Source organism: Balaenoptera musculus, chromosome 2 (assembly GCF_009873245.2).
Source record: "Balaenoptera musculus isolate JJ_BM4_2016_0621 chromosome 2, mBalMus1.pri.v3, whole genome shotgun sequence".
NCBI lineage: Eukaryota > Metazoa > Chordata > Mammalia > Artiodactyla > Balaenopteridae > Balaenoptera > Balaenoptera musculus.
Window position 1 is genome coordinate 59,820,019 of NC_045786.1, and position 19,561 is coordinate 59,839,579.

Consider the following 19,561-nt stretch of genomic DNA (forward strand, 5'->3'; position numbering starts at 1 on the left):
CTGCATAGGGTTATGCCCAGAGCGGCTGCTTGCAGGTCAGGATAGGGTTTCAGGGCCAATAGAGGAGAAAACCCCGTCCTACCAGTGCAACCAAAAGAAGGGGGAGCTTCACCGACAGCCAGGGTTTCACAAACAGCATTTATATCCCTCCTGCCATCTGAGCTCCAAGCTCAACTCAGCCTGTTTTATAGCAGGAAGTTATATTTTAAATCACATTTGGTATTCTGTACTTAATCACCTTTCCCTATGATTTGCATTTGAAATGTTGTAAACTTGGTCAGTATTTCCATTAAAATATCAGGGCTCGTGTTGTGTATATACTTTTCTTCGTAATGATTTTATAGACAAGGACTTCATAGCATTCCCAGGAGGGGGGAACAAGCTGCCAACAGATTAGCAGAGTAACGTGAGGATGAAATTGGAGGTGTTTCTGGCATTATGGCTTCTCTGAACTCTTCAGTCCCGTGTAGGGAAATACATTATTCTGTTAGGATCGTGAATTCTATGTATGTGATCTGCAATCTCAAATCAAAATCTTCGGAGTTTCTGGCGATGGGCAGCACTTACCCATATACATAAAACAAAACATGTAGTAGAGGAAGCTGAGGTTACTGGGGTGCAAAGCCCTCTCTAACGCATGTCTGCCGATTGGCTTGAAAGCAACGGTCCTGGCGCCCCGGCTCTTGCCACGTTAAGCAGACACGGGTTTTCGAGATAGCCAGAGGGCGGGCTGGGACCAGAGGGCAAGGAGGTTCCCGCTTGCAGCTTCTGAGAATAGGTGACCTGCGTCGGCAGCAACCCAGGCTCCCACCCGTCGTGCCTAACGGCTTGTCTCTGTCCCAGGCCTTTTGCAGAATCAAAGCGTCAAACTTCCTATTTTATTTAGGGATTTGCCCTAAATGGCCACCAGCTCGGACGAGATAAGAAGAGAGCATCGGAAGCGCGGCTTTTAGCTTTCAGCTCCCTGCTCAAAGTTCAGAGCAGCGAGACTTCACAGAGCCGCCGGTGTTCCAAGAAAAGCTGCCCGGGCCTGGAAGGCGCCCTTCGGACGCCGGAACCTTTGGTTCCAGGCCGTGGACCGCGCCGGCAGCGTTTGGGGCCTTCCGGGGAGAGGAGAGAGCGCGCGGCGATGGCGGCGGCGCCGGCGCTGAAGCACTGGCGCACTACGCTGGAGCGGGTGGAGAAATTCGTGTCGCCGCTCTACTTTACCGACTGTAATCTCCGCGGCAGGTGTGGCCCCCTCGCCCATGGCGCCGGCCGGCCGCGTCCACGCGTCTCTAGCCTTCCCTTCCGGGGGGGAAACCCAAGCTTCGGCCACCTGGGCCGAGGGACAAAGTGCCCGCCGCGGGAAGGGCTGGGGTCCAGGCGGAGGGGGTGGGCGGAGACTGAGCTGTGAGGCAGCCGTCCCGGCGGTGGGTCGAGGGAATGCGAGTCCCCACCCGCCGGTTGGCCCACGGGCGCGTGCCCACCTGCCCCTCCCGCCCAGGCTCTTCGGAGACAGCTGCCCAGTGGCCGAGCTCTCCAGCTTCTTGACACCCGAAAGGCTTGCCTACCAGGAGGCAGTCCAGCAGGATTTCCGCCCCGCGCAGGTCGGCGACAGCTTCGGACCCACGTGGGTAACGCTCTAGAGGGAGGGCGTGGCCAACAGAGCCCCGCTCCCGGCTTACTCGCCTCCCCTAAGGGCCACACCTCCATTGTCGGCCCTCTGCCCTAGACAGTCACTTGGGGCAGAGCAGCACCCTCTGCTGGGAGCAGATCCCTGATCCCTCAAGACTTCATGGGAGAATTTTCATTTCCCCCCTTCTCGCAGTCCCTGGACATCCCTTAGGCAGGACACTCTAGGACAAATCACAGACCCCTGATTCTCTGCCTCTTTCCCTCACCTTGCTGTACACCCCATTGCTCCTTTCTTGTGGATCAAAGCTGAATACCTTGTGATGCTGCAGATACTTGGTGAAAGTCTCAAGCCCCTGCTGACCCTTAGTCCAAGGAAGTATGTCGAAAGGAAAGGGCTTCGATCCCTAGGCCCATCTTAGTGGTTCTGTTGCAGATGGTGGACCTGTTGGTTCCGGGTGGAGCTGACCATCCCAGAGGCATGGGTGGGTCAGGAAGTTCACCTTCGCTGGGAAAGTGATGGAGAAGGCCTGGTGTGGCGTGATGGGGAACCTGTCCAGGTGAGGAGCCCTGCCCTAGGTCAGGTATGGCCACATTTCAGCCCTGGTCTCTGGAGAAGCCACAGCTGAGTGGCTAAGCCTGCAGGGTGGTATCAGGATTTCAGGACTGGACAAGTTGTTGCTTGGGCCCCTGTGTAATTGTTCCTTCTCATGTTTGAAAGGATCGCTGAGGGTCTCAACATAATTAATACTAAACCAACCCTGCCACTGACTGGTCACCCTCCCATTCTGGGATGAAAATAGTTATTAATCAAATACAATAATATATACAGCAGATCCATTTATTAACCCTTTACTAGGTGCCAGACTAGTGACTTTGCAGACTATATCACTTTTTATTTTTAGTTTTAAATAAACTGGTTCTTATTATATGTAATATATGCTTATGGCAGTCGGGGAGGGGGACTTTGAAACAGTTCTGGATAGTATAAAGTTTAAAAAGTCCTCTTGACCTGAAATAATGGATATCTCCCTGCTACCTCACCCCCAGTTCCCCAGATATAGCCACTATTAAGTACCTTGTTTATGCATCCAACCTTAACAGGTTTAACCTTTATAATCCTATGTGGTAGGTCTTTATGGCCATTTACAGACTAAGAAACTGAGATATATAGAGGTTACACACTTGCTCAGGTTCACACAGCTTCCATTTCAGTTTGACTAACCCTCAGTCTCAGGTCAGGACTGTTGTTCTTCCTGTACAGAAAGATGGCAGACCCCTCCCTCCTTCCCTCCCTCCCTTCACTGGCTCAGCAGATGTCTCCTGAGTGCCCTCTCTGGCAGGTCCCTGTGCTAAGCACTGGGGATATAGTGGAGAATGAGGTAAACCTGTCCCTGACTTCATAGAGTTTCCCTTCAGATGCTTATTCAGGGGTACAGAGGCCACCAGAAGCCACCAAGGACCTGATACCTCTCCAAGACTCCACAAGACCAGTGGCTTTTCTGCTGGCAAATAGGTGCCATTTGGTGGTCATGGCACTGACTGCCATCGGGGTTGGGGCACCTGCTACCAGAGGTCCCTGATTTGTCAATCCTTGTCTGGGAGAGAGGAGCCAGTGCTAGGGACCCGGTAGAGGGGCCTGGCCTCCCTCAGCTTACACTTCATCTGAGCTGTTCACAAGCCTCAGGTCCTGTCTCTTTCACTGCACTCCCCACCAGGGTTTGACCAAAGAGGGGGAGAAGACCAGCTATGTCCTGACTGACAAGCTGGGGGAAGAAGACCCCCGGAGGTGAGTGAGTCCCTGTGCTGTGGTTGACCAGTGCTGTAGGGGAGGGAGCACCAGTGGGCAAGCAGGAGCTGAGGCCCAGAACGATCTGAGAAACACACCCACTTTCAGTACAACCATCTTCAACTCTCATAGTTTATTTTTGAAAAGCAGGATTTTTCTGACTATAAAGATAGTGTTTTCGTTCTTGGGTTAAATACAGAAAAGCACAAAGAAGTAAATAACTCCCATTATCCCACCACTTAGTGACGCCCATTATTAACATCTCAACATTCTTCTCAGGAATTCTTTCAAATGTAGTTTTTACTAGTTGAGGTTGTATTTCTTTGATATTTTAACCTGATTTTTTAAAAATCCATATTATAACGTGCATTTTATGACACCATCAAAAACTCTTCTTAGGTATTATATTTATTGAACATTGTGTATCTGATGTTTCCAGGCACTGGGACTGTGAGGGTGAATGATGTGATTCTTGACAGCAAGGGGGACTCACATATACTTATATAATTGCAAAACTGATGAGGGCTTTGAAAGAAAAACCTTTCAACATAAGAAATCTGTTCTAGACTAAGGAGAGGGATAAGAGGAGAGTCATGGAAGGCTTCCCGAAGGAAGTCATGTTTGCCCTCTGAAGACTGAGTAGAACAGCACCACAGCCCACCATGCTCTCCAAACAGTGGCCTGCCCATGTTGGCTGATGGATCTTTGTTCTGAAAGACCGGACCTGGGAGATCCAAACATGTTTTTAATGTGCAAAGAGGGTTCTGAGACCAAGGCAGTGCTTTGTAAAGACAGCTTTGGAAATAAAAGTCTAAACAACAGCATAATTCACATGGTTCCAAACCTGGCTACTTATTCTCCCCAACCAAGGCAGAACACTCATCAGCAGAATTTGGTGTAGTCTGTTGTTTCTACCATGACCCTCTCTCACACGCACCTGACATAACTGTGAGCTCCTCTGGGTGGTAGATCCTGGGGGTGAATGGGGAGGGGTCTGCTAGATGCCTCTTTGGTCCTCCCTCCCCAAGCCCCAGAGTCCTCTGCCAGTCCCTTGGCCTGAGGCTGCCTCCCCACATTTGTAGCCTGACCCTCTATGTGGAAGTAGCCTGCAATGGGCTCCTGGGGGCCGGGAAGGGACACATGATCGCAGCCCCTGACCCAGAGAAGATGTTCCAGGTGAGCCGGGCTGAGCTGGCCGTGTTCCACCGGGATGTCCACAAGCTCCTGGTGGATCTGGAGCTGCTGCTGGGTATGGCCAAGGTACTCGACACCCCCGCGCCACCTGGTCACCCTCTAGAGCCCTGTTCCAGGCAGGCTGTTTCTTGGGTCAGATAGTTGGGGCTCTGGGAATCCAGAATAGGGAGGGTGTTTCATGCCTGCCTGAGTGTTGAGAGGATTTCCCTGTGTAAAGGGGAGGAAGGAGACAGTGCTGAGCGGGGGACCAGCAGGAGCACAGGGTTGGAGGTAGGGAGCAACTCTGCTGAGAACCCGTGGGAGATCAGCTGGGGTCTAATTTTGGAGACTCTGCTTGCTTGAGATGGGGATTAAGGGACAGAACCCTGCTGCAGGGCCTCGGGGAGGACAACCAGCGCAGCTACCAGGCCCTGTACACAGCCAACCAGATGGTGAACGTATGTGACCCCGCCCAGCCGGAGACCTTCCCAGTGGCCCAGGCCCTGGCCTCCAAGTTCTTTGGCCAACGTGGGGGTGAAAGCCAGCATACCATCCATGCCCTGGGGCACTGCCACATTGATACAGGTAGGGCAGCAGCTGGCTGGGCTGGTTCGGGGAGGCAGGAGTGGCCTCGAAGACCTGGCTGTGCCCTGGAAGCACTGTGTGATCCACATTAAGTTCTTGCCCCTCTTGGACCTCAGTTTTCCCTGGGGAAAGGGGAATGGCCTGTAGGCTCTGCTAGATGTGGCTTCATTTACTCTTTTAACAAAATCTGATGCCCCGTGTGGCCCCATGCTAGATATTGTGGGGGTAGGATTATAGAGACTGATGATCACAAAATAGGCAGACACAGTTGCTGCCATGATGGAGGGAAGGATGGGGGGCTGGGGAGCCCAGAAGAGGCATTTAACCCAGCTGGGTCTGGGGGATTCAAGAAAGGTTTCTCGGAGGAGATGACCTTTGAACAGAGTGAGGATGAGTAAGAATTTGACAAGTGCCCAAGTCCTCAGATAGGAGTGATGTGGAAGTAGTTGAGATGGGGACTCAAGCCCAGGGGCAGGTTTCCTGGGGAGGATCAGGAGGTCAGTTTTGAACCTGGTATGTCTGCAGTGTCTGTGAGGCTTATGGGAAATTACATTTTTTAAAAACTCCCTAAGGTATTGATTCTGATGCAGCTAAAGTTTCTGAACCACAGAACAAGGGCTTTCTCTGCTGTGTCAAAGCATGGGATGTAGAGTTCTGGGCTGGTAAAGAAGGAACTGAGGCCTAGAGGTTGCAAGAGGCTGTAGTGCCTCACGCAGGACGGCTGGCCCAGGCAGGTCCATCTCAGGAAGCTGTGCCCTCTGTTCCAGGCTGTCCTTCAATGTGCGTGCAGGGGAAGGGCCAACCCCTGCTACCTCTTATAGGATCCTCTCGGGGGTGTCTAAACCTCAGAGTAAGGCTATTCCAGGGACTGGGGCCTCCATTTCCTGATGTAAAATTGATCCGATAGCCCCAGCCAACCTCCTTTCCCCAGTCTCTACTCCTACCTTGCAAGAGTGATGTAAAGTGACAGCTCAGGAGAGATGCCACAGGATTTTGCAGGGAAAGGGCCTGGGATGGACGGAAGGCTAGGATGACCCTCTGGAGGCTCAGGCTGGGCCTGGTTGGGTGCTGGGGGGCAGGGGTGTGGCTGGAGATCTGTGAGAAGCTGGGGACCTTGCTGCTCTCCTATCCTCCACTCTCCTCCCCGTCTAGCCTGGCTCTGGCCCTTCAAGGAGACCGTGCGGAAATGTGCCCGGAGCTGGGTGACAGTCGTTCAGCTCATGGAGCGGAATCCTGAGTTCATCTTTGTCTGCTCCCAGGTCAGAGGGACGGCTGTGCGGGTGGTACCTGGAGCCCAATGGGCGCTAGTGTGAGGTTCCGAGGGCTTCTGGGGCCTGAGGGGCAGGGCTCCTCACCCTCAGCCACCCACTGGGCCCCAGGTACTCAGCCCTGGGTGGGGTTCTTGTCGCCCCTGGCCCAGCTCCCGCCTTATCTGCCCCACAGGCGCAGCAGCTCGCATGGGTGAAGAGCCACTACCCTGGCCTGCATGCCCGGCTCCAGGAGTTCGCCTGCCGTGGGCAATTTGTGCCCGTGGGGGGCACCTGGGTGGAGATGGTAAGTGCAGTCTGCAGCCCCTCAGCCTCAGGCCATACCATCATGGGCTTCTCTCCTTGGCTTTGCTGGTGACTCTCTGCAGGCCCTTCATGCCCCCTCCGCAGCAGCACTTATCAGTCCCTGGAATTCCAGGGCCTGGCACTCCAAGGGGGAGGAGGGTCTCAAGCACAGTGACAGACTGTCTGCATGACCTGGCCCCAGAAACGTCCCCTCTGGCAGACAGACAGGTGGGCCTGAAGTGAGGAGATGGACACTCCCTGGGCACTGGCTATAACCCAGTGTCAGAGCCCTGGCTGCTCCTGTCGGGGTGGTTGGCTTGAGCTCCTGCCCATTCCACCTGGTGCTGACCCCGACTGCCTCCCTGTTCCCTCACTGCCAGGATGGGAACCTTCCCAGTGGAGAGGCCATGGTGAGGCAGTTCCTGCAGGGACAGAGCTTCTTCCTGCAGGAGTTTGGGAAGATGTGCTCCGAGGTAGGCTGGGAGCGGCTGCGCCTGCAGGCGCGTGGGGCTGCAGCTTGCCCTTGAGTGATGAGGGGCTGAGGCTGTGGCCGCGCTGCCGAGAGCCCCGGTTCCTGTGCCCAGAGGCCCTTTCCCTGCAGTTCTGGCTGCCAGACACATTCGGCTACTCAGCGCAGCTCCCACAGATCATGCGCAGCTGTGGCATCAGGCGCTTCCTCACCCAAAAACTGAGCTGGAACTTGGTGAACTCCTTCCCGGTGAGCAGGCCCCAAGGAACCAGGCTCAGAGTGGGCCTGGGTCCCACCAGGCCCATACATCTCCGTCCAGGCTGATTGAGGGGCCCTGGACAAACCACCCAACCCCGACCCAGAGAAGGCATGCCTCCCCCAGGGTCACACAACAGGAAGGGCAGGTCTAGGAGGCCCGGCTCTGCCTCAGCCCTGACTCAGCCCTCTCTCTTCTACCTGTTTCCCTGCCTGCAGCACCATACCTTTTTCTGGGAGGGGCTGGATGGCTCCCGGGTGCTGGCCCACTTCCCGCCTGGTGACTCATATGGGATGCAGGGCAGTGTGGAGGAGGTGAGAGGGCACCTAGTGGCCAAGGTCGGGGATGGGAGGCAGGCTGGAGAGGGCTGGGTGTCCTGTCCTAAGCTGACCCTGAGCCCGCCTGTGCAGGTGCTGAAGACTGTGGCCAAAAACCGGGACAAGGGGCGTACCAACCACAGTGCCTTCCTCTTTGGCTTTGGGGATGGGGGTGGTGGCCCCACCCAGACCATGGTGGACCGCTTGAAGCGGCTGTGCAATACAGATGGGCTGCCCAGGTCAGGTCTGGGCTCACTCACCCCTACCCTCCGCCCTTGCCCTTAGTCCTTCCTTCTGCTCAAACATTGGGCCCGACACCTCCCCTAAACCTTGTCCCCCTCCAATCCCGGACCATGGACTCCTCCCAACTTCTACCCTGGTGGTAGGGTGGGGGAAAACCTAAAGGTGGGATGGGGCTTAAACCTACTAGAGAGAAAACTCTCCTGGAGTGTCCAGAACTGGCTTTGTGTGGACAGGGAGCTTTCTGGGGGTGGCTCCTTTCTGTCGGGACTGGATCTCTTGTCACCCTTGCATGGAAGAAGGGTGAATCACACGGCCAGGCTGGGAGACCCAGGCTTGCAGTCTCCCTCAGGGTGCAGCTCTCTTCTCCGGAGCGACTCTTCTCGGCGCTGGAGGGCCACTCGGGGCAGCTGTGCACGTGGGTCGGAGAGCTCTTCCTGGAGCTACATAATGGCACCTACACCACCCATGCCCAGGTCAGGAGCTGGTTGCTGAGCCAAATGGGGAGGGTGTGCCCTTGAGAGGCCCAGAGGGTCAGAGGAGGAAGCACGGGACAGAGCCCAGCCCAGACCTGGGGGAAGAGACTTGTGTTCCACGGAGGAGCTGAGAGGAGAGAAGTGCAAGAGCCGGGTGGTCAGCAGCCTGGAGGAGGCAGGACTGAGCATCCCTGAGGGAGGAAGGGCTTGGGCTGAGGGGAGAGGAGGGAGGCATCTGGGGCAGGTAACTCACAAGAGGCCCTGGGGAGCCACCAGGGGTTCTGAGCAAGGGAAGGCTTTGGAAGGTGTCCTGGGATGCTTGAACAGACTCTAGACCGATTCTCCCTACCCTGGGCTCAGATCAAGAAGGGGAACCGGGAGTGTGAGCGGATCCTTCACGACGTGGAGCTGCTCAGCAGCCTGGCCCTGGCCCGCAGTGCCCAGTTCCTCTACCCGGCCGCCCAGCTGCAGGACCTCTGGAGGTCAGCCTGTCTTCTGCCCCCTGCCACCCATTAACCTCACCCCAGACACCTCTGTGGCTGCCCCTCCCTCCCAGCCTTCCGCAGCCCTGCCCTTGGCCCCGGCAGGCTCCTGCTCCTGAACCAGTTCCACGATGTGGTGACTGGAAGCTGCATCCAGCTGGTGGCAGAGGAAGCCACGTGCCACTACGAAGGTGAGGCTGACAACATTTCCGCTGCTCTCCAGCACCCAGGGCAGAGTGCCTCCTGTGGGCCATTCAGGGGTCACCCAGACCCACTGCCCACCCATGACCAGCCAGTCTCTCCCCAGACATCCGTTCCCGTGGCAACACACTGCTCAGCGCTGCAGCCGCAGCCCTTTGTGCTGGGGAGCCAGGTCCTGAGGGCCTCCTCATTGTCAACACACTGCCCTGGAAGCGCACCGAAGTGTTGGCCCTGCCCAGGCCTGGTGGGGCCCACTGCCTAGGTATGGGCTGGGGAGAAGGGTGGCTACTGTAGCAGGAGGGATCAAGGCCAAATCGAGAGTTGGGGACATTCCCCTGGGGATCTCTGCCCCGGGTTGCCCCAGGCTAGAGAGTACTAGTAATACTCACCCCCTCCATCCCCCCACCCCTCCCCGAGTATGGTTCCTGGAAGGTGAGGGAGGCTGCGCTGATGCCCAGGCCTCATCCCCAGCTCTGGTGACAGTGCCCGGCATGGGCTACGCTCCTGCTCCCACCCCCACCTCACTGCAGCCCCTGCTGCCCCAGCAGCCTGTGTTTGTAGTGCAGGAGGTGAGTGCTGGCACATCGCGGTGGGCAGGGTCTGGCTGTCCTGGGCTGTCCCTGACAACGTGGGGGTTCTGAGCTCCCCAACCTGGAGCAGGTGGCAAGGCAGGGCTGGGGCTGGGGTTGGGCGGGCTATTGGTGGCGGGAAGCCTCTGCAGACTTAGCCTCAAGGCGCCCTCCCACCAAGACTGACGGTTCTGTGACTCTGGACAACGGCATCATCCGGGTGAGGCTGGACCCAACTGGCCGCCTGACGTCTCTGGTGCTGGTGGCCTCTGGCAGGTGCTAACCCCTTGCTGCCCTCTCCCACTGCCTGGCAGGGGACCCCAGACCTCTCATTCCCTCTGTCCTCTGGCCACAGCTGACCACAGTAGCCCACAGGTGGCTCAGGACTGGGACCCACACACGGAACGGGGCCGGCTGGGTTAGGAGTCTCCTGTCCTCTGGGCCTACTCACCCTACCTCCCACCCCACCCACCTCAAACAGCTGGAGAGACCACGGTCATACAGTTGTAAAGCGCCAGTCTCCGTGTCCTTCCAGGGAGGCCATTGCTGAGGGTGCTGTGGGGAACCAGTTTGTGCTGTTTGATGATGTCCCCCTGTACTGGGACGCGTGGGACGTCATGGACTACCACCTAGAAACACGGTGCGGGGTGGGCAGGACTCGGGGGCGGCGTGGGATACGAGAGTATTGGGCCCCCTCCGCCAGGCTGTCCTGGCTCAGCGCCTCCCTCCGCTGTTCCACAGGAAGCCAGTGCTGGGCCAGGCAGGGACCTTGGCCGTGGGCACTGAGGGTGGCATGCGGGGCAGCGCCTGGTTTCTGCTGCAGATCAGCCCCAACAGTCGGCTCAGCCAAGAGGTTGTGCTGGACGTCGGCTGCCCCTATGTCCGCTTCCACACCGAGGTAGCAGGGGGCAGGGTGGTGGGTATCTTCCCTGGGTGTGGCTGGTGAGGAGGGGTCCCTCCCCTTGCACCCCTGCCTCCACCCCCCACAGGTGCACTGGCACGAGGCCCACAAGTTCCTGAAGGTGGAGTTCCCTGCCCGTGTGCGGAGCCCCCAGGCCACCTTTGAGGTCCAGTTCGGACATCTGCAGCGGCCCACCCACTACAACACCTCTTGGGACTGGGCCCGATTTGAGGTCTGACGTGGGGTGGTGTGGGGTGGGGTGTGGTGGAGGGTTTGGATCCTCCCTGGCTGGGGAGAGACTAGCTGTGTGGTATGGGGTGAGGAGGAGATGATGATCAGTATTTGCTTGTTCCTGACGTGTATGCCAGGCATGGTGCTAAACGCTTTCTGTTTAGTCTGATATTCATGCCCATTAGGTGGGGTAAGTACTCTTATCCCCCTTTCCCAGATGAGGAGCTGGGGCTTAGACAGGTGTGTGGTGTGCCCAGGGCCTCCTGTAGTGAGAGCTGGCATTCAATCGTGTGGTCCCAGAGAGTCCCTCAGTCTACTGACAGGAGCTCTGGAGCACGAGAAGGAGGCGGGGCCGCCAAGTGGGTCTCCGATCTACCCTCCAGGTGTGGGCCCACCGCTGGATGGATCTGTCAGAGCACGGCTTTGGGCTGGCTCTGCTCAATGACTGCAAGTATGGCGCGTCAGTACGAGGCAGCGTCCTCAGCCTCTCCATGTGAGTGGGGTGCCTCCCGGGGACTGGTATGGGAGCACGGTCTTCCCAGGACAGAACTTCAGCGGCTCCAGCATGGCCCTTACCCACCCTCCCCACCCCAGCTTGCGGGCGCCCAAGTCCCCTGACTCCACGGTTGACATGGGGCGCCACGAGTTCACCTACGCGCTGATGCCGCATGAGGGTGAGTGCTGCGGCCCCGATACCTCTCTGCCCCTCTCAGCCTCGGTTGCCCCAACGGTAAGTGGGGAGCACTCCAGCAGTCCCACGCCCCTACCCTCATTTAACACCACGCGTCCCTTTCCGGTCTGGGCCCAGGATCCTTCCAGGACGCTGGCGTTATCCCCGCTGCCTACAGCCTCAACTTCCCCCTGCTGGCGCTGCCCGCCCCGGGCCCGGCACCCGCCGCCGCCTGGAGCGCCTTTTCAGTGTCCTCGCCCGCAGTCGTGTTGGAGACCGTCAAGCAGGCAAGGGCTGGTGGGGTGCGGGGAGCGGGCTGGGGTCCCGAGCTGGGCCCGCCCTCGGCCCCGCCCACCACCCACCACCCACCACCCACCACCCACCACCCACCTCCCTCCGTAGGCGGAGACCAGCCTCCAGGGCCGCAAGCTGGTCCTGAGGCTGTACGAGGCCCACGGCAGCCACGTGGACTGCTGGCTGCACACGTCGCTGCCCGTTCAGGAGGCCGTCCTGTGAGTGGGGGCGCGGGGTGGGAGTGGGAGTCCTGCCCTCGCGGGGCGCTCATGGTCCGTCCTGTTCTCCAGCTGTGACCTCCTGGAGCGCCGTGACCCTGCTGGCCCCCTGCCCCTTCGGGACAGCCGCCTGAAGCTCACCTTTTCTCCCTTCCAAGTGCAGTCCCTGTTGCTCGTGCTGCAGCCCGCACCGAGCTGAGTCCCTGAGCCTGGGGTTTTGTTTGTGGAAGGCTTTGGGGGCTCCTCATTTCTGCTTCCCAAGCCTGAAGCAAGGATCAGTTACCTCTTGAACAATAAATGCTTGGCTTAGGAACCCTGCTGGTAGCCCCTGCTCAGTCCCCTCAGGGCCCAAACTCAGGCATTGAGGGGGTAAGTTTTTACCCCAGGCATCTGGGGACAGGGGCAAGATCTAAGGTTATCTGTGCGCACCGGGTCTGGATTGCAGGCCCCATGACAGAGACGGGGGATATCGGTGACCATAAGCTGACTGTAAGACCACGATATAAGAAGCTCTTCTGGGACTTCCCTGGCGGTCCAGTGGTTAAGACTCCGAGCTTCCAATGCAGGGGACACGGGTCGGGAAACTAAGATCCTGCATGCCATGTGGTGCGGCCGGAAAAAAAAAAAAAAAGAAGCAGCTCTTCCCCCGTGTCCACAGGCAGAGGGCCTGGGGCTGGGGAGGCCGCCTGGTAGGTGGGTTCTGGCTGGCCCCCACTAGGAGGGGAGCATTGACTAGTCTGGACTAGGCTAGGGGAGCAGCCACATGAGGAATCCTGGACTGGAGGAGCTGTAGAGCCTGGGCTGCCCCGGGGGACGGGGTGGGTCTCTGCACCACCTCTGAAGGGCTGTCCCTGCAGAGGCAGACTGTCCTGAGAGCCAGGGCCTTGAGGCCTGGGATGGGGCTCAGTCTGCCATGCTGAGGCAGTGGCCCTCCTGTCCCCAGGGCTGGGCACCAGGCCCTCCCCATTAGGCTTTCCCAGACCTGCAGCCAGCCCAAGAAGTTCAAGGTTTATCAGTTTACTAAAAATTACAGCATTTTTCACGTGGGCTTAAAAAATGGGGACAATGGGTACAATTAAAAACATCATAGTTGTATAGGGAATGGCCACAGGGCCAGGGGCAGCCAGTCCCCTGCAACTTCCAGGAAGCCGCACAGGCCCAGATCCAGGGCAGCAGGAAGGGGTGGATGCAAGCAAGGAGACCCTCCTGCTAAGAGGCTGAGGTCTCCTCAGGCTCCAAGGATGGGGTGTCAGCCTTGATCTTTTGGGGTCTGCGGCGGCCTGTGGGGAGGACAGGTGAGGTGGCAGCTCGGACCCCAGGCTGAGGACTCTGCCCCAACAGCCTCCCTACCACCTTTGTCGACGTGTACCTCCCACCCGCACTGCCGTCCCTTCCTCCTCTGGAGAGCCCGTTTTGGTGGTGCCCCTTCCCTCCCTAGAGGAAGATGCTGAGGAAGGCCCACCTGAGGTCGCTGGTTGCCTCCTCCTCTTCCCTTTCTCAGGGACACGGGGGGCTTCTGGGTCCCATTGGAGGCTGGTCCCCTCGGGCTGCTGGGCCGCAGTCTGCTCAGGAAGGCCTCTCCGTGCCCTTCGTGTCCTTGAAGGGGCCTTGTTTGGAGGTGGAGGGTTCTGGGTGGAGAAGACACGGGTCCCTGAGGAGCTCAGCAGGTCATAGGTTGGTTAGGACCCACCATTGCCCTCCATTGTCAAGGGAAGGAGCTGCCCAAGAGCCTGGCCTGGGAGGTGCAGCCAGGACAGGAGAGGGTGTAGGGAGGGGGTAGGAGCAGGGAGACATACCTCCACTTGGTCCTCAGGACCCCGCTGTGCTCCCTTGGATTTCTTCTTGCGGGACTTGCCCCCTGCAGGATACTGTTGCTGATGGGGTTGGAGGGTCTTGTGGCCGCGGCCCCCTTTTTCTAGACTCCCATGCTCCCACTCTGGAGTGCCGCCGAGGGTTGGAGTGGGGACTGGGATGGAGAAGGGTGCTGTAGCCCTTGCAAGCAACTAGTCCTTTTTCCTCTCATTACATTAGGCGTAGCTTACCTTTGGGCGCCAAGGGTCCAGGATCCCCCTAAAATGGAATCAGGAGAATTCAGCAGTCAGTCTGGCAGGGGTAGTTTTCCTTGGAGAGGCAGAACTCACACCTGTCCTTCCAGATCAGTGAAGCCCTCCCCTAGGAAGCCTCTCTGACCGTCCCCTCCCCCCCAGGTCAGAGCCAACAGCAAGGTAACCCTGCCCTGGGCTGCTCCACTAGCTGGGACCCTGGGACTCAGAGGAGGGGACGGGCGTAGCTTAGGGGAAAGCTTAGATCCTCAGGAACAGTGCGACCCCAGGTCTTTGCATCCCACCAGCTTCCTTAGGGCTCCGTTTGCCTGTGTGAGCATTAGAGCCCAAACCTGGAACCAGATGGTGCGGCCCTGCCGGTCCCGCAGGGAGCTCATGCCTGGCGTGCCATAACACCGCAGCCAGGCTTGGAAGGCAGCAAAGTCCTCCTCCGTGCTCTCCGGCCCATAGCCTTTGCCCCCTGTGGGACAGAGGAGCCAGGTGGAGGTCAGAGGGCTGACTTAGGCTGGGGGGCGGTGGTGGGGAGCCCAGTTAGACCTGGCTCAGACCTCAGCTTTACAAGCTGATGGACTGAGTCAGGGGGCCAAGGCTCTCCCTCCTCCAGCTGTGTGACCTCAGGCTGGTGTCTTCCCCACTCTGGGCCATGGCTTTCCCATCCTGGAGTTAAGAATCCTTGCCCTGCCTTCCTCATGGGCAGCTCAGGGGACATAGACACCCGACACGTGAAGCTCAGGGAAGGAGGCTTAGTCCATTTAGGAACGACTAGGTCGACAAACTTCCATTCCCCAGGCAGGGAACCAGGCCCAGAGGGGGGCAGGAACTGTCCCAGGTTACACGATATGCCAAAGCAGACCTAGCTGGCCATCTTTGCCTCCCAGGCCTCACCCAGCTGGACCACTTCCTTGGGCACTGAGTGGCACAGCTCCAGCAGGTCTGGGTTCTGCAGCTTGGCCCTGATCTTCTGGCTCAGGGTCAGCTCCGGGCTCTGGAGAAGAGGCAGGGGTAGGACCTGGATGTCAGCATGAGGCAGGGCCACTCAGAAGGCAGCTGACCCCTGACTCAAAAGGCAACAGACCCCTTGCATGGCAGGACTCAGACAGTTCATCTGCCCCCCATCACCTCCCACACGCACGCAGAGATGGGGAAACAGGCTGGAAGAGATGGGGAAACAGGCTGGAAGCCGAGAAGGGACCTGCTTGAGTTAAGCTGGAGACACCTGACCCAGCCCAGACCCTTGTCGGCCTGCACTGATAGGTGCGTGTGTCCCTCCCTGCAGCCTCACCGGCCTGCGCTGCTGCAGTGCCTCCAGAACCGTGCGGGCCTTCTCGAAGGGGGGTATCCTCAGCCTGCCGTGAGGTGGAGAGAGGGTGCCATGCTAAGCAGTGGGGAATGTGGGCACACCCAGCCACCCCAGCCCTCGTGCCCAGGGCCTGCCTGCTGACCGGTATAGGATCTCTGCCCGCAGATAGTTGCCAATGCCATTGAAGAACCTCTGGTCCAAGAGGGCCTCACAAATGGGCCGGTCAAAGGCCTTGTCTGCTAGGTTTCGTAACACATTCTCCCTGGAGGGACACAGTCTGGGCACATGAGACCCATTCTGCCCACCCCACCCCTCCCTGCCTCCCAATGGGTTAGGGGAGAGGAGCTGGGGGAACCCGTTCCTGGGTGCAAGGGAAGGAAATGGGGAGTCCCAGTTCCCCTCTTCCCAGCCTCGGTGTTTTGGCAGCGGGAACCTCAGTTTTCTGTTAAATGGGAACAACAGTGTGGGATTTTAATGCATTACAAAAGGTAAAAAAATACCAGTCAAAAGCAGCATGTTCAACACATGAGTCTAGGTATGTGGTGTGTACATCACCAAAGTGCCTCAGACTCAAGACATTTTTGAGAACAAGGTGATCACAGGACCTCAGGTGTGTCCGCAGTCTGGAACTCCCTGTCTAGGACTTCTAGTTGGTTAGATATGAAGATTTGATATTGGTGGGGTCAGGTCTTTTCAAGAAGCTGAAGATCTTCCAGGAAGCTGGTACTGGCTCTGTTTATTTAGCAGGAGTGAGGGGGCAAGCCCTGGCTGGTGAGTGCCCCAGCAGCTCCCACCCCACCTCCAAGGGTCATGGGTCTCTCTTCACCACCATGAAGGGTACATGTATCTCGTTTCTTTGTGGAAAAGCATCATGGCAAGACTGACTCAGTGATGGGCATGAGAAGCAAATGAAATAGGGGATGAAATAGAAGCAGATGAAATAGAAGCAAATGAAACAGAAGACAGAGTTTTTGGGGTAAAGGTAAGAGTGGAAGGTTGGCCTGGGTGTTCAGATCCCTGAGGGGGGCAGATCCCCACAGGCTCCGTAGCTGGGGGACAAAACAAGCCAAAATGCTCATCTTGTGAGAGAAGCTTCGGCTGGCAAAGAGTTAACTTGTGGCATGACTCCCCAGACAAGGTGAAGTGGGAGAAATCCAAGACAACACAGACACTTCCCTAGGGGTGCACTTGGGGTCATACCTGGGAAGGCCAGGAGTCTGCTGCCTTCTGTGGCACCAGAGACACCCTGACCCACCCCAGGGGGCAGCCGAAGGCGTGCCTTCCCCAAGAAAGGATTTGCCAAGTCCACTCCAGGCCTTTGTGTTTGTGATTGTCCGATTGCTTTTAATTTAGAGCTATGCACAGCTGGTTCCTTCTCATCAGGCAGGCCTCAGCTCACACGTCACCTGGGGTGGCCTTTCCTAATGCACCCTCTTCCTCCCCCCACCTCCACAGCTCAGTCATTTTCTACCTCTTGGATTTTTCTTCAGGCATGTGTCTATTTGAATTAATCTAGTCCCCTTTTTCCCCCTGCCCTACCTGAACTAGCTCTGTGGGAGCAGGGACCACATCCCTCTTGATCACTGCTGAACCCCCAACACTTAGAGCTGGCCTGGCACGAAGCAGAGACTCATACATGTTTTATCTTTAGAGGAAGGGAAGTGGCTGACACTGTGCCATCTTATGTGACCTGGATCACATCCCAGGTGAGGCCGTTACCCCTCCCTCAGACAGAAGACAGGCACAGAGACCATGGGACACAGACCAGTGGGTACAGGCAGAATGTGGGAGACCACAGTCTGATTCAGAAACCACATTAGGCAGTCCTCTCCCCACTCCCTTGAAGCAATTCCTTCCTGCTCAGCCTCTTTCTTAGGTTGTTAAAGCCTCTCCACGTTTCATCTTAGCCTCTGGAGGGTGCCAAAAGACAGAGTGGGATGCTGACCTGAGACCCAGCTCTCACACTAACTGGCCATGTCCTCATCCACCTCTTGCTCCCACCTTCTCCCACGTCAGTTTTGGGTTTCCACATCCATTAGCTCAGGGAGCTGTCCCCAGGAAAGGACACTGTCTTGGTCTACAGATGAAGGGACTGAAGCTCAAAGGGGGCTGGAACTCGCTTCTTCTTGGCCACCGAGGCACTAACGGCCAGGCCTGGAGCCCAGGACTGTATTCATCACACCTGGTGCTGGCCCTACCTGAACTGCTCGTACTCCAGCAAGACACACGGCCCGCGGCCTGGCTGCCACTTGCCCCCGAGGTCCCAGTGGCCAAAGCGGCGGATATCCACGAAGCAGAGAGCAAGTCGGGGGCCAGGGGGAGCCGTGTAAAAGCGCAGATGGGCATGGGGTGGCAGCGCATCGCTGGGCACCAGCTGGAAGGAGCCGGTCATGCCAAAGCGGAAGACAAGGGCCAGTGGCCCCCGCGGGGGCTGGGCCCCAGGCAGGGGGCTCAGTGTCAGGCGCAGCTCCTTCCCTCGGGCTAAAGCTGCGATGTGGTAGGCGCTGCTCTCAAAGGGCACCTCAGGGTTGCGGCTGACAGGGGACTTCTCCACACACCCGCCAAACACCAGCTCCCTGCATGCCTCGTTCACAAAGTGGCTGGCCAGATGCAGCTCAGGGCCCTCAGGCATTCTGTGGGAGGGGTGGCCAGGCCCTGTGGGGGAGGATGACAGCAGGTTGGGCCAAGTGTGCATCCAGTGAGGTAGCAATTATCACTCCCAGTTTTCAGAGGGTCAGAGGGGGCCATGGTCAACTGATAATTGGCAGGAAATCAGCTGGCTTGGCCACAGCCCCTGCTCCACAACCCTCCCCCCCAGCCCCCCGAAAATGGTGAGAAAGCTCAGACTAGGGAAATGTGACTGCCTTGCTCATTAACACTTTCCATGGGCTTCCATGAACCCTTCCTGATTTTAGAATAACGTCCAGATCCTTCCCGGGCCCACACTGTCATCTCATTTCCTCCCACGCTCCCTCTGATTCACTTGCTTCAAGCACACTGCTCTTCTTTCCCCCATGCCTTCGCCCCTGCTGTCCCCCCTCAGTCTAGGAACATCTGAGAGAGGACCTCCCTGACCACCCTATCCAAGGCAGCATCGTACCCCCCGACCCCCTACACGTTTTCCTTTCTTCGTGGTACTCCCAGAACCTGAAATTATTTTATCATCTCTTCTCTGCCTCTACCTCCACTCCCACCCCAGAGTGGAAGCTCTGCTTGCTCATCACCCCACCGCTTGGAATCAGGCCTGCACAGGTTGTCACAATGACTGAGGGAATGAGCCTGGAAGAGAAGAGCTGGGAAAACGGTTGCTCAGAGGCTCAGCCGGCAGTGTGGAGGCCTGCCACCACCCACTGGTCAGGACCATAGCGAGGACAAGGAAGAGGGAATGCACGTGTCTCCAGGTACATCAGCGCTGGAGTCAGGTACACACGACTTCGAGGAAGGAGATAGGAGCGTCAGAAGGGCTCCCCAAGCTCCAGCCCATGGTCCAGGGGGGAATAGGAAGCGCCCCGGTCAGCGCCTCGGGCCGAGAGAGGCGTACTCCCCTTCCTCACCCTCGCTGGCGGAGAGAGGAGAGTTTGCCACTTTCCTCTTCGCCAGATCGAAGGCGAAGGTATGTGTTGGGCAGAGGGGGACGTTTAGCCAGGGCAGACTTCTTTGCTTTCACCCCGCCCCCGCCGCAACCTCAGCGCCGCCCCGGACCTGGCACCCGAAAGTGTTCGTTTTGCGGGAAAAGGTGAACTTCCAGGTTCTTAATTTCCCGAGGGGCGGACGCTCTATGGCTCGCCTCCCACCCACCCCCCTCCTCCACCCCCGCTGCCTGTCCTCGGTTAACCCTGGCTCCCTGCCTCCCCAAGGCCCCCAATCCCGTCCTCTCCTCAGCTCTGCTGCACACACAACCCGACCCCGGGCCCACCCCCAGGCTACCTGGGCTCCGCGCCGCTCCCGCCAGCCTGCAGCCACTATGGGGTTAAGGCCGGGGGCGGAGCGGATCCTGAGAGCACACTGGGAGCTGCGGTCGCTGCTCCAGCGCCTGATGGGAAGTGTAGTTCCTCAGGTAGGTGGCAAAGACTGTTCCGGGTGGGGTCCCAGAGCTGGGGGGCCTGGGGTGTGGGAAAGGCTTTGGGGAAGTCACCTGGCTGGGGGGTGGCGGAAAAACC

General features: G+C 58.0%; 2 protein-coding genes across 6 annotated transcripts; one reads left to right on the plus strand and one right to left on the minus strand.

The window, feature by feature from the left end:
- Positions 1 to 675: 675 nt before the first annotated feature.
- MAN2C1 (mannosidase alpha class 2C member 1) lies at positions 676 to 12,364 on the plus strand. Of its 4 annotated transcripts, none has more exons than XM_036844313.1 (26): positions 676 to 1,230; positions 1,487 to 1,612; positions 2,051 to 2,174; positions 3,333 to 3,403; positions 4,486 to 4,663; positions 4,972 to 5,161; positions 6,314 to 6,420; positions 6,605 to 6,715; positions 7,095 to 7,187; positions 7,316 to 7,432; positions 7,658 to 7,753; positions 7,850 to 7,995; positions 8,349 to 8,472; positions 8,833 to 8,954; positions 9,060 to 9,145; positions 9,262 to 9,417; positions 9,614 to 9,724; positions 9,868 to 10,000; positions 10,260 to 10,364; positions 10,466 to 10,622; positions 10,714 to 10,857; positions 11,240 to 11,349; positions 11,451 to 11,530; positions 11,665 to 11,813; positions 11,929 to 12,038; positions 12,111 to 12,364. In XM_036844313.1, the coding sequence occupies exons 1-26, from the start codon at positions 1,130 to 1,132 to the stop codon at positions 12,235 to 12,237; spliced, it is 3,174 nt and encodes a 1,057-aa protein (XP_036700208.1). In that variant the 5' UTR covers positions 676 to 1,129; the 3' UTR covers positions 12,238 to 12,364. The 4 variants fall into 4 exon arrangements, with proteins under 4 accessions (XP_036700208.1, XP_036700205.1, XP_036700206.1 ...); XM_036844310.1 differs by having other exon boundaries at positions 9,627 to 9,724; positions 9,906 to 10,000; XM_036844311.1 differs by having other exon boundaries at positions 4,486 to 4,579; positions 9,627 to 9,724; positions 9,906 to 10,000.
- Positions 12,365 to 13,045: 681 nt separating this feature from the next.
- NEIL1 (nei like DNA glycosylase 1) lies at positions 13,046 to 19,380 on the minus strand. Of its 2 annotated transcripts, none has more exons than XM_036844260.1 (10): positions 19,329 to 19,375; positions 17,600 to 18,056; positions 15,544 to 15,663; positions 15,384 to 15,447; positions 14,987 to 15,086; positions 14,434 to 14,561; positions 14,081 to 14,108; positions 13,835 to 13,896; positions 13,501 to 13,666; positions 13,046 to 13,318 (listed from the first exon to the last, which is right to left on the minus strand). In XM_036844260.1, exons 2-10 carry the CDS (start codon positions 18,031 to 18,033, stop codon positions 13,248 to 13,250), a joined length of 1,173 nt encoding a protein of 390 aa, XP_036700155.1. In that variant the 5' UTR covers positions 18,034 to 18,056; positions 19,329 to 19,375; the 3' UTR covers positions 13,046 to 13,247. The 2 variants fall into 2 exon arrangements, with proteins under 2 accessions (XP_036700155.1, XP_036700154.1); XM_036844259.1 differs by having other exon boundaries at positions 13,114 to 13,318; positions 13,835 to 14,004; positions 19,329 to 19,380.
- Between the last annotated feature and the right edge of the window lie 181 nt (positions 19,381 to 19,561).

Coding starts and splice junctions, on each gene's coding strand:
- MAN2C1 (XM_036844313.1), top strand. CDS start 1,130: ATGGCGGCGGCGCCGGCGCTGAAGCACTGGCGCACTACGCTGGAGCGG. Junction 4,664..4,971: donor TGCTGCTGGGTATGGCCAAG/GTACTCGACACC, acceptor ACCCTGCTGCAG/GGCCTCGGGGAGGACAACCA. Junction 10,001..10,259: donor GTGCTGGTGGCCTCTGGCAG/GTGCTAACCCCT, acceptor GTGTCCTTCCAG/GGAGGCCATTGCTGAGGGTG.
- NEIL1 (XM_036844259.1), bottom strand. CDS start 18,033: ATGCCTGAGGGCCCTGAGCTGCATCTGGCCAGCCACTTTGTGAACGAG. Junction 14,562..14,986: donor CAAGGAAGTGGTCCAGCTGG/GTGAGGCCTGGG, acceptor TCTGTCCCACAG/GGGGCAAAGGCTATGGGCCG. Junction 13,667..13,834: donor GTCCTGAGGACCAAGTGGAG/GTATGTCTCCCT, acceptor TTCTCCACCCAG/AACCCTCCACCTCCAAACAA.